Source organism: Nerophis lumbriciformis, linkage group LG27, assembly GCF_033978685.3.
Source record: "Nerophis lumbriciformis linkage group LG27, RoL_Nlum_v2.1, whole genome shotgun sequence".
Lineage (NCBI taxonomy): Eukaryota > Metazoa > Chordata > Actinopteri > Syngnathiformes > Syngnathidae > Nerophis > Nerophis lumbriciformis.
Window position 1 is genome coordinate 31,714,114 of NC_084574.2, and position 13,387 is coordinate 31,727,500.

Sequence of the window (13,387 nt, forward strand, 5' to 3'; positions counted from 1 at the left end):
TTCAGTGTTCATTTATTTACACATATACACACACATAACACTCATCTACTTGTTGTTGAGTTAAGGGTTGAATTGTCCATCCTTGTTCTATTCTCTGTCACTATTTTTTTAACCATGCTGAACACCCTCTCTGATGATGCATTCTGCTTCGTCTCCTTGTTGTGTGCGCAGTTGTGCACTGCACTCTCTAAAAGCCCTAGATGTTATTGTCACATATGCATGTACAGTAGATGGCAGTATTGTCCTGTTTAAGAGTGTCACAACATTGCTGTTTACGGCAGACGAACTGCTTTACGGTAGACGAAAACGTGACTGCTGTTGTGTGTTGTTACCGCGCTGGGAGGACGTTAATGAAACTGCCTAACAATAAACCCACATAAGAAACCAAGAACTCGCCCTCGATCATTCTACAGTTATAATGTGATTGGGCAGGCATGCTGTTTATATTGTGGGAAAGCGGACGTGAAAACAGGCTGTTGACACGTCACTCAGGTCCGCATGGAGCTGGTGGGGGCGTGGCCTCCAGCTCCGCCTGAATTTCGGGAGATTTTCGGGAGAAAAGTTGTCCCGGGAGGTTTTCGGGAGAGGCGCTGAATTTCGGGAGTCTCCCGGAAAATCCGGGAAGGTTGGCAAGTATGCATAAAACTTGATGAATTGGGGTTTAGCTGTGTATATGAACTGAAAATCTCAGAAAAAAAATATACAACATAAAGTGGCAAGACATATGTCATTAATGAGTAAATCAAACTATGTTCTGGTCCAAAAATGACTCCATATTCTCTACTGCTCACCAGTCTTAACAAATATGAGTTATTGTGCAGAAACATGGGGAAATAAGTACAAAAGTACTCGTATTCACTTAGCATGTTAGAAAAAAGAAAGATACTAATAATGCATAATGAGCGATACGTACAGTGATCACAAATACATTGAAGGCAGCCACCACAGTTGACATACTTCACACAAAAGTCATATTTTCTCTGTGATTGTTGGTCCAAAGCGAATTAAGATTTTGGCAAAATGAGAGTAATGAGGTATTCTTTTGGGTCGTTTTGTGTATTTTTTTTAATGTTTATTGCATCGTCGGGTGCGTGTTAGAGTGCCTGCTAGTCACTAAACACTGCAGCAGGTTGTATTGTAAATTTATGAACAAGAGCAGTGGTCACCAACCTTGTTGAGTCGAAGATCCCTGGTCTAAACCAAAAACAAAAGCAAGATCTACCAATGCGTCAACAATTTACATATATGTATAGGTATATGTGTATGTATGTATGTGTATATACATATATGTATACAGTATATGTATATATGTATGTATATGTACAGTCGTGGTGAAAAGTTTACATACACTCGTAAAGAACATAATGTCATGGCTGTCTTGAGTTTACAATACTTTCTACAACTCTTTTTTTTTTTTGTGATAGAATGATTGGAGCACATACTTGTCGGTCACAAAAAACATTCATGAAGTTTGGTTCTTTTTTGAATTTATTATGGGTCTACTGAAAATGTGAGCAAATCTGCTGGGTCAAAAGTATACATACAGCAATGTTAATATTTGCTTACATGTCTCTTGGCAAGTTTCACTGCAATAAGGCGCTTTTGGTAGCCATCCACAAGCTTCTGGCAAGCTTCTGGTTGAATTTTTGACCACTCCTCTTGACAAAATTGGTGCAATTCAGCTAAATGTGTTGTTTTTCTGACATGGACTTGTTTCTTCAGCATTGTCCACATGTTTAAGTCAGGACTTTGGGAAGGCCATTCTAAAACCTTCATTCTAGCCTGATTTAGCCATTCCTTTACCACTTTTGATGTATGTTTGGAGTCATTGTCCTGTTGGAACACCCAACTGCGCCCAAGACCCAACCTTCGGGCTGATGATTTTTGGTTGTCCTGAAGTATTTGGAGGTAATCCTCCTTTTTCATTGTCCCATTTACTATCTGTAAAGCACCAGTTCCATTTGGCAGCAAAAGAGGCCCAGTGCATCATACTACCACCACCATGCTTGACAGTAGGAATGGTGTTCCTGGGATTAAAAGCCTCACATTTTCTCCTCCAAACATATTGCTGGGTATTGTGGCCAAACAGCTCACTTTTTGTTTCATCTGACATCACATGGACAAAGATAAGACCTTCTGGAGGAAAGTTCTGTGGTCATAATTCATTATTTTTTTCTAATATTTTCACGATCGACCGGTAGAGTCCCAAAGATCGACTGGTCGATCGCTATCGACAGGTTGGCGATCCCTCAGCTAGAGTATGTTTAGAATTATATATAGGCAATTATTTATTTATTTTTTTGGCCGCTTCAGCCACCAGACGGCAGTAGAGCGTTGAATATCTTAAAATGTCTTTTGTGGCAATTCCAACTTGGACCACAGCGTCAGTTGCTGTGTAGAGTGGCACTTTCCATCATTTTCAGCAGAATGCATTGCAAAATGATTATCCCCTCCCGACCTTCCACCCAGGAATGAGGTCGTATGAATTCCTTCCCTACTGCACCTGCACACCGCTTTATCCAAACAACATCATTCCACAGTGTGAAAATATGTTCGTAAAAATATAATAATCAAAAACAGTTGGAAGGTTATTATGCGTATGAATTAATTTATATTCACTGTTACAAGCGGCCCTGTAAGGTCGGACATAAGTTTGATGTGGCCGTCAATGAAAATGAGTCGGACACCCCTAAGACAACAGAATCTGAGCATGCTTGCGCACATCCCTGGGTGAGTTAAGTGTCACAGCGCGAGCGCAGGCCGCCGCGCATTCCTCGCCGCGCTCTGTTGAGCGCACCGCTGGTCATGCTACTGTTACGGCGCGAGCGCATCCCGCTGCACAGTCCTCAGCGCACTAAGCTGAGCGCACCTTGGTACACGCCCACGGGCGTTCCTCTCCATTACCATGAATTGATTAACGTGGACCCCGACTTAAGTTGAAAAACTTATTGGGGTGTTACCATTTAGTGGTCAATTGTACGGAATGTGTACTGTACTGTGCAATCTACTAATAAAAGTCTCAATCAATTAATCAATCAACCTCCTGCAGCAGCTTCGCCTCCGCCTCCGCCTCTGCACTCACTCTGCAATCTGCACACCTCACGAATATGAGGCTCCACTCTTCATAAGCCAGGGTGTCCTGCGTTCCAGTGCCAGAACGTAGTCCCCCTGTATGGTACAGTAAGCCTACACGTTTCTAGCTCTCTTCCCATGTGCATTTGCTCTCTTTATGTTTCTCCTCCTCTGCGCTCATCGTCTTGTGTCCTCTGTCGTCATCCCGCAGCGTTTCTCCGTTTCCTGGTTTCGAGCTGTGCGTCTCGTCTCCCCGAATTCCCTCTGGTTCCCTGGCTGCCTTCGTGGATCTCTACCTCTGGCCTGGACACAGATCTTGACGCCTCGCTCCTGCCTTTGACCTCTCCCCTGCCCATGGACCTCCAAGCTTGCCTTGCCCTCCCTGGACTTCTGCATCCCGCTCAACACGTACCTTCAACAACTCCTTGGTAAACACGACACGTAGTCTTTCTCTCTGGACACTCCCCTTTCCTCTCCCTTATCTCTCCTGCTTGCTTCTTTGTCTTGTCTTAACTTTCTTGTTGCCTCTTTTTGCACTGCTCTCCAAATCTAAACATTGAAACTATTTAACTGGCCTTGGGTTTGGGGGAACCTGCTTGTCGTGACGAAGCGGTTGTTGCTGGACACACGACGGACTCTTGGGAGAAGAAGGAGTGGCGTGTGCCTGGCGACCCTTTTCAGTCGAGGACGTGAAGATATCCACCTATTCGGAATTATGACAACAGGACATCTGCTGATTGGAATAAGCGTTGCTCTGGTTTGTCGACAAATTGGAAGTTGCTGGCAGTCTTCAAAGTACCCCAAAGCTGCCACAAATGATTGGAGGATGCGGGAAGAACTGTGGACACTCTTGTGATTTTGGATCCCATCGGACTGTCTGCCCCGCAGTTTTTGAGGACCATCCATCCATCCATCCATTTTCTACCGCTTATTCCCTTCGGGGGGCGCTGGAGCCTATCTCAGCTACAATCGGGCGGAAGGCGGGGTACACCCTGGACAAGTTGCCACCTCATCGCAGGGCCAACACAGATAGACAGACAACATTCACACTCACATTCACACACTAGGGCCAATTTAGTGTTGCCAATCAACCTATCCCCAGGTGCATGTTTTTGGAGGTGGGAGGAAGCCGGAGTACCCGGAGGGAACCCACGCAGTCACGGGGAGAAAATGCAAACTCCACACAGAAAGATCCCGAGCCTGGGATTGAACCCCAGACTACTCAGAACCTTCGTATTGTGAGGCAGACGCACTAACCCCTCTCCCACCGTGCTGCCCTTTTTTTTGAGGACCAGTCATAGACAATTTAGAGTGAAAAGCACATTTTATTTTCACTCGCATACAAAACATTCTAACTTGGATTGTTTCCCTGGCGTCGAGACTCTCCCGAAGGACAGTGCGGCGAAGACACAACAAACTCCCTTCTTGTCTCTCATGGACACACACTTGTTATTGTTGACTTTAGACTAGCGACTGCACAAACATCAAGGCCACGGAACAGAGACACACTACGGGCTTACACACACACACATGCAACCACAAAAATGTACGCCACACATACACACCCCACACCCCCAACCCAACGCCCTCGACGCAAATCCCATAGGGCTGATGAATGGATGGTCAGCGCCTGAGAGCTGCGGCCAACCATCATGACCTCGCACTCCCTTCCCTTTGTTGCTAGATATCTCGAGATGTACGTTGTAATATGTATATGTGCTTTGCTATGGGCACCCTTAGGAGCCCAGTCTAGATTGTATTTTTTTTACTCATTCTTCCCCAGCGTTTACCTTTTTCCCATCTTTAAAGGGGCGCCTTGTGTCGACCCATCAGCGTTCCTGTTCTGTAACCCTGTACACTGTTTGTTTTGTCTAATCTTGAACGGGTTTGTGCTGAAAACAAAGTTTCGTTGTACTTGTGCAATGACAATAATGACCTATCCATCTATCTATCTATCTATCTATCTATCTATCTATCTATAGTCACACCATACATATCTTGATTTATTACACACGTCATTTTATTATATTAATAAATACGCCTAGAGCTAAACGACGTCCCTGTACCGTAACATTAAGTAAATAGCAATGCTTTTGAACGTGTCATTTAGTCACACACATTGTGACACAAGACTGACATGAAGCAGGAAGTGTTCAGACACACGCAGGCAGCGTTCATTGCGCAGACCGCACTACTTCTTCTGTCCGTCTTCCTGAACGCCACCAAAACCAATGCAACCCACTCGCTGAAGATCTCCCACCAGATGTTTTCAGCGCATGGACACGCAACATGGGCTCCAGACTCAGGTAGGACAAACATGTCGCTCGAGCATTCAAATCATCAGAACGGACATTTAGCCTGTCAGTCTGTTCTTGTGGGTTTTGCTCACTTCCTCTCACTCTTGCACTGTGTTGAGAACATAATCTTTTATTTTGCAGAAAACATCATTTGATCATTGCAATCACATTCAAAACCTTAAGAATAAAATCTATACAGTCTGTACAGCAAATAGGACGTATCACGTCTAAAAGTAGTGGCAGCCTGATTTCTCACTACGTCTCTATGTTCACAGACAAAACCCTGAGCGAACATTTAATGTGTTCTTTGAGGCAAGTTGTCCTGCAACCAGGGACAAAGGTGAGTACTCTGACCTCTTTGTCTACCTGAAAAAGAGGGTCTGAAAGTGTTTCCACTTCCATTAATGCACCACAGAGGCCTCAACCAATACAAAGTCATGTTAATTGTGAGAGCTATTTTTGAGCCAATGTTGACCGTTGTTTCTTAAAATTATTTGCTTGCAACTTTAGCACAGGTTCTTCTATTAATTGTGCAAGATACTGTATATGACTACATATGAATGTGCTGATAATAATAAAGCACCACACTCGTCACTGAATGATAGACGACAGCTCTAGATGTCTCTTCCTGTTCTGTGGTTTGACAACCGCACAGCCTGTTGCATTTTGAACCAGACAGCAAAAGTCTAAGTAAATGCAGTCTTGTCAACTGGTATGGAAAATTACTCTATAAAGAATTGCAAAATATATTTACAATACTATATATTTGTTTCTATTTTTTTAATCAATGCAGTAAATGAGCTGAAATATGGTTCTGGTTTCTCTTTGTCTATTACGATTACGAAATGCTTTTAAAGTCTCAATCTACAGCAGAGTTATTAACTGGCGGCCAGGGTACTAAATCTGGCCTTCGAGTTCAGTTCAAAACTTGGGAGACAAACATTTTTGCAGCAAATTCCTAAAAACACCGCAGTGCTCCTTTTGTATAGAGCAGGGGTAGGGAACCTTTGGCTCTCGAGCCAGATGTGGCTCTTTTGATGACTGCATCTGGCTCTCAGATAAATCTTAGCTGACATTCCCACACAAGGTTGCAACATTGTTTGTCAACACTGTCTGCTCTCATTTTCTCGCACATTTGACCCTCTGATGTTCTGTGTACCTACACTCTGTCCTCCTCCTGTCTAGGCCCCGGGTCCAGTGGACCCGGACATCTTATATGTAATAGAAATGTGTAGGGGGGGGTGTATGGTGTGTGGTCATTAAATATGTATTCTGATATATGTTCTTCACAGAAAATGAGTCAAAGTCAGTGAGTCTCAGTTTGAAAAATGTATTAATTGTATCATTTTTCTTTTAATAATTCACAGACCCGAACACCACACAAGGTGCTTTTTTTATGTTTCATGATATTGGAGTTGCTTTGTAGCGCTGTTTGGTTGCATGTATTTGCAGAGAAACATAATGTACAATATGCGTATGTTACAGACCCGAGCATACGTCTTCAGTTCCCAGATGACTTCAGAGATGAGGTAGGCCCTTATTTTATTTGACATTATCATATCACTCTGCTAGTAACAGTGTGACTACTTGAAATGATGCATTTATCACACAAAAATATGTCTCTTCTTTGCAGGAGTCTTTGTCTCGGTTCTGCTTCCCCTATGACATACAAAAGTAAGTTTGTCATCATTTGCAAAGGTAACGGTTTTGTTTTGATCGCCACTAGTTTGTTTGTCAGTGAGCAGGTTTTTTTTTTTAAACTTAGAAATTAATTTATGTGTAACTCTTCTGGGTTGTGGCTCCAGTGACAAGTAGGAAAACAGTAATTTATTTGCTGGTGCATTCATTCTGGTGCTTTTTAAACCTGCACAATGAGTATACCGGACTGTTATTATTATCATTGTCTAATGCACCGGTGTCAAACTCAAAGCTCAGGGGCCAAATTTGGCCCACCACTTCATTTCATGTTGCCCGCCGGCAGCCGCAATATTTTATGTGGTCCGCCGCATCATTTTGTGATATTAGTTATTAATTTATGTGGCCCGCAAACAGGGGCTAGAAATAATAAAGCACTTTCTGACAAAATGCATGCATTTTTCTTTCAATTTTGACAAAAAAAAATGTACGGCATCCAAAAAAAATGTACTTAGACTTCCTTTATTGCCATTCAAATTTGAACTTAACAGTACAGATAAGAACAACATTTTGTTGCATTAGCTCGTGTTAGTGCAGGATAAAAGAGCAATAAGGTGCAGAGTGTTTGCATTTACAAAAGATGTACTGTAAAAAAAAAAAAAAAAGTACTGTATCCAAATGCATATGTGCTTCAATTTCATATTATCTGAAAGGCTGTTGGTGCTACTTGGCAGAAGGACTGGGCGATACAGAGTCCAACCTGCTGGATGTGAAGGCATGAATTAGCTTTTCTAGATCTTGTTTGGACGTATAGCCTCTTTACCTTGCTATCTTTTTTTAGATGGAAAAAGGCACATTTTCTTACGAATTTGATGTGGGAGTTAAAGTTTAGATCAGAGTCAATAATAATGCCAAGAATTTTTTACCTGGCCCTTTGGCTTCAGACCTAGGGATTCGAGATAATAAATAAAGACCGACCTACCTACCTACCTATCAATACCTAGAATAGTATCATTATATAAACGATATTAAACTGAAAAAAAATCGATATATATATTTTTTTTTATTCTTAGTAACGAAAATTATATTTATTTTAGTGATTTTTGTTGCTGTTAAAAAACTAACAGAATAAGTCTCTGGTTACAGGAAGGCTTCAAGGGCAAAACCCAAATGATTGAAATGGGAGACAATCATAGTTTTTGCTTTTGTTAAAAAAAAAAAAAATGTGGCATTGAAGACCACAAATTTAATACATCATCTGATTAACATTAATACAAACCCCGTTTCCATATGAGTTGGGAAATTGTGTTAGATGTAAATATAAACGGAATACAATGATTTGCAAATCATTTTCAACCCATATTCAAATGAATGCACTACGAAGACAACATATTTGATGTTCAAACTGATAAACTTTTTTTTTTTTGCAAATAATCATTAACTTTAGAATTTGATGCCAGCAACACGTGACAAAGAAGTTGGGAAAGGTGCCAATAAATACTGATAAAGTTGAGAAATGCTCATCAAACACTTATTTGGAACATCCCACAGGTGAACAGGCAAATTGGGAAGAGGTGGGTGCCATGATTGGGTATAAAAGTAGATTCCATGAAATGCTCAGTCATTCACAAACAAGGATGGGGCGAGGGTCACCACTTTGTCAACAAATGCGTGAGCAAATTGTTGAACAGTTTAAGAAAAACCTTTCTCAACCAGCTATTGCAAGGAATTTAGGGATTTCACCATCTACGTTCCGTAATATCATCAAAGGGTTCAGAGAATCTGGAGAAATCACTGCACGTAAGCAGCTAAGCCCGTGACCTTCGATCCCTCAGGCTGTACTGCATTAACAAGCGACATCAGTGTGTAAATGATATCACCACATGGGCTCAGGAACACTTCAGAAACACACTGTCAGTAACTACAGTTGGTCGCTACATCTGTAAGTGCAAGTTAAAACTCTCCTATGCAAGGCGAAAACCGTTTATCAACAACACCCAGAAACGCCGTCGGCTTCGCTGGGCCTGAGCTAAGATCTAAGATGGACTGATACAAAGTGGAAAAGTGTTCTGTGGTCTGACGAGTCCACATTTCAAATTGTTTTTGGAAACTGTGGATGTCCTGTCCTCCGGACCAAAGAGGAAAAGAACCATCCGGATTGTTAAAGGCGCAAAGTTGAAAAGCCAGCATCTGTGATGGTATGGGGGTGTATTAGTGCCCAAGACATGGGTAACTTACACATCTGTGAAGGCACCATTAATGCTGAAAGGTACATACAGGTTTTGGAGCAACATATGTTGCCATCCAAGCAACGTTACCATGGACGCCCCTGCTTATTTCAGCAAGACAATGCCACGTGTTACATCAACGTGGCTTCATAGTAAAAGAGTGCGGGTACTAGACTGGCCTGTCTGTAGTCCAGACCTGTCTCCCATTGAAAATGTGTGGCGCATTATGAAGCCTAAAATACCACAACGGAGACCCCCGGACTGTTGAACAACTTAAGCTGTACATCAAGCAAGAATGGGAAAGAATTCCACCTGAGAAGCTTAAAAAATGTGTCTCCTTAGTTCCCAAACGTTTACTGAGTGTTGTTAAAAGGAAAGGCCATGTAACACAGTGGTGAACATGCCCTTTCCCTACTACTTTGGCACGTGTTGCAGCCATGAAATTCTAAGTTAATTATTATTTGCAAAAGAAAAAATAAAGTTTATGAGTTTGAACATCAAATATATTGTCTTTGTAGTGCATTCAACTGAATATGGGTTGAAAAGGATTTGCAAATCATTGTATTCCGTTTATATTTACATCTAACACAATTTCCCAACTCATATGGAAACGGGGTTTGTACTAAAAAATCAAAATGTAATAAGATAAAAAATGTCCACTACTATTGTCAAGGTATCGGATCGGGACTTAAAATTGGATCGAAAACGGAGGCCAAAAATGTTGATGGGGACATCCATAGTGTTTCTCTTGTTGCCTTCTGTTCTAAGGACTTTCTGCCTGTTGTTCATGATAATCTCTTCCTACTCAGGATGGGCGAGGGCGTGGCTGTGCAGCACTTTTCGTTTGCTCTCACCGACCTCGAGGGATGCCAACGCTTCGGCTTCTGTCGTCTTAGCAACAGAGCTCGGACGTGCCTTTGTATGCTCAGGTGTGAACATGTCTCTCCATGACATCAGAACCTTGCACTTTGACGCCGTCATGTCATTACAGCTACCTTCCATGGTTTGAAGTATTCTATAAACTTCTCAACAACCTTGCTGACTACATCACAAAGGGACAGGTACGCCTGTGATGAAAGTGTAATATGTTTCTGAATAACCGTTTTTTTTCACGAGAACGTTTGTCTTCTGGCCACAGACCAATGAGATGGATGTGATGCTCACTGCTCTCTACAAGCAGTCCATACCACTGACCGCTGGATCGGCCACACTGCAGATGGTAAAATGATGTCATGGACACAGGAGTCCCTCTTGATGATGGATGATATTTTCTATAGACAGTTTATGATTTTCTCCTGAGGGAGAGCAGGTATTGGTCAGCACAGATGTTGGACAACCTGTGGGACAAGAGGTGGTGAGTCCTGTGAATGTTCAGTGAACAAGACCATAAGTCCGGCTAATTCTCACCCACCCTTCTAATCAAACAACTGTGCAGATGAACACCTAACTAACATAACTTGTTAGAACTAATCAATTTCCAAATATATCTGATTCAGGGATTTAGTGTTATCTTTCCATATTTTTCACTCTATAAGGCGCACTGTATTATAATGTGCGCTATCGATGAACAGATCTATTTTCATACAAACCCCAAAACCAGTGAAGTTGTGTAAATGGTAAATAAAAACAAAATACAATGATTTGCAAATCCTTTTGAACCTATATTCAATTGAATAGACTGCAAATACAAGATGCTTAACATTCAAACTGGAAAACGTTGTTGTTTTTTGCAAATATTAGCTCATTTGGAATTTGATGCCTGCATCATGTTTCAAAAAAGCTGGCACAAGTGGCAATAAAGACTGAGAAAGTTGAGGAATGCTCATCAAACACTTTTTGTTTTTTAACATCCCACAGGTGAACAGGCTAATTGGGAACAGGCATGATTGGGTAAAAAAGCAGCATCCATGAAATGTTCAGTCATTCACAAAAAAGAATGGGGCGAGGGTCACCACTTTGTGAATGAATGCGTGAGCAAATTGTCGAACAGTTTAAGAACAGCATTTCTGGACGAGCTATTGCAAGGAATTTAGGGATTTCACCATCTACAGTCCATAATATCATCAAAAGTTTCAGAGAATCTGGAGATATCACTGCACGTCAGCGATGATGTTACGGACCTTCGGTCCCTCAGGCGGTACTGCATCAAAAAGCGACATCCGTGTGTAAAGGATATCACCACATGGGCTCAGGAACACTTCAGAAAACCACTGTCAGTAACTACAGTTGGTCGCTACATCTGTAAGTGCAAGTTAAAATTCTACTATGCAAAGCCAAAGCCATTTATCAACAACACCCAGAAACGCTGCCGGCTTCTAAGATGGACTGATGCAAAGTGGAAAGGTATTCTGTGGTCTGATAAATCCACATTTCAAATTGTTTTTGGAAACTGTGGACGTCGTGTCTTCCGGACCAAAGAGGAAAAGTAGGCATTAATACACATACATACATAAGGTGCATTACGATAAACAAAACAGTCATATAAGTCAAACTGTATTTAACTAATTCACAATAATTCTCAACATTGTTCAGTTGTAACTATGAATGTGGAAAAAAATGAGTGTCTCCATGGGCATATAATACTGGTAGTACATGCAAAAAACTCATATAAATAAACTTTTGCGCATGTTATCAATTGTACAAGCAGTCTTAGTAGGTCACACTGATTACGCTCACCCAATTTTATGGTTTGTACACACTGTTTAATACGTGTTAGTTGGATCTTAGTAGATAAGGCCCTTAATGTGTGCATGCAATAGAATCTACAAGCATGAAAGACAGTTAAGAATGTCAGTGGGGTTGTTGAGTGTATTGGTTGGAGTGCCTTGCTTAAGGTTACTTGACTGACCCTTTTCCAACAACCGAACCTGAGAACATTTTACTCTCCAACAAACTATGTTTTTTTTTTTTTACATGCATAACAACTTTTTTTTTCAATCCAATTAAATAAAACAATCATTAACATGGAATGTTTTGGATTAGGTTCCATACTTCATTGCTCCAGACCCCAGCAACCTCCCTTCCATTCCTGAAAATGTAAGTATTTGGGATTGAACACTGCATCCATGCATTAGTGTTGTTCTACACTGTTTTACTTGTGTGTGTGTGTGTGCGTGTGTGTGGTGTACCAGAGGAACTTGACTGAGCTGATTGTGGCAGTGGACGTGGCGAACCTTCTGCAGCTCTATGCCAGCATGCTGTTTGAGAGACGCATTCTCATCCTAGCCTGCAAACTCAGCACTGTTGGTCACATTCATGTCAGCATTTTTTTCATGTAATCTTTCCACACTAAACTTACTGCCCACTTTTGTGCTGCCTGCAGCTGACATCGTGTGTGCACGCGCTGGGGGCTTTGTTATACCCCATGCACTGGCAACACATCTTCATCCCAGTCCTCCCACCTCACCTACTGGACTACTGTTGGTTAGTCTTCCTGTGTCACTGGTGTCTGTCTGTCTTACCCGTACTTCATATTTGGTGTTTCCTGTTGCAGCGCACCTATGCCATACCTGATAGGGGTCCACAGCAGTCTATCTGAGGTAAAAGCCAATACATATGTGTCCGCTAACGTAACACATAACATAATCACAATATGTGTTTGGCAGAAGGTGAGGAGTCGTGGTTTGGAGGAAGTTGTCATTTTGAATATCGACACAAACATATTGGAAACCCCCTTCAATGACCTGAAGAAGATACCTTCCGTTGTGGTAATACTCTCACAATAAACAAAAAAATATTTATTTTTTCAACACTAAATCTGATATTACTCACATTGAACTATTCAAATGTGTATTTAACCACTTCAGGTATTATCATTATTATTATTATTATTATTTGTATTATTATTATTAATACATATCATATTCAAATGTATTAAAATTGCATACCAGAATTATTTTATTTTAATTATATTATTTTGTAATTTGTAAACACTTTGAGTTTGAACAGTTTCTTTAACTGGATCATATTAGTTCATTGTTTGATTTCTTTGTTTAATCCATTCCATAATTGTATTCCATAATGAGTGTGTTGTATCATGACCAAAGTGTCATATATATATATATATATTTGTGTGCATATATATATATATATATATATATATATATATATATATATATATATATATATATATATATGTATGTATGTATATACAGG

General features: G+C 41.0%; 1 protein-coding gene across 4 annotated transcripts in view; it reads left to right on the forward strand.

Annotated features, from left to right (window-relative positions):
- The first annotated feature begins 5,246 nt into the window (after positions 1-5,246).
- dennd1c (DENN domain containing 1C) overlaps positions 5,247-13,387 on the forward strand; it is a 24,804-nt gene continuing 16,663 nt past the window's right edge. The window contains exons 1-12 of one of the 4 annotated variants that reach the window (XM_061988114.2): positions 5,247-5,378; positions 5,645-5,709; positions 6,855-6,898; positions 7,003-7,043; positions 10,042-10,161; positions 10,224-10,293; positions 10,371-10,451; positions 12,215-12,268; positions 12,364-12,474; positions 12,555-12,655; positions 12,726-12,771; positions 12,838-12,939. In XM_061988114.2, the coding sequence (XP_061844098.2) occupies positions 5,362-5,378; positions 5,645-5,709; positions 6,855-6,898; positions 7,003-7,043; positions 10,042-10,161; positions 10,224-10,293; positions 10,371-10,451; positions 12,215-12,268; positions 12,364-12,474; positions 12,555-12,655; positions 12,726-12,771; positions 12,838-12,939 (852 nt within the window). In that variant the 5' untranslated portion in view covers positions 5,247-5,361. Of the gene's footprint in view, positions 5,379-5,644; positions 5,710-6,629; positions 6,755-6,854; positions 6,899-7,002; positions 7,044-10,041; positions 10,162-10,223; positions 10,294-10,370; positions 10,452-12,214; positions 12,269-12,363; positions 12,475-12,554; positions 12,656-12,725; positions 12,772-12,837; positions 12,940-13,387 lie in introns of those variants that run through there. The other 3 variants (XM_061988111.2, XM_061988112.2, XM_061988113.2) reach the window with 3 other exon arrangements.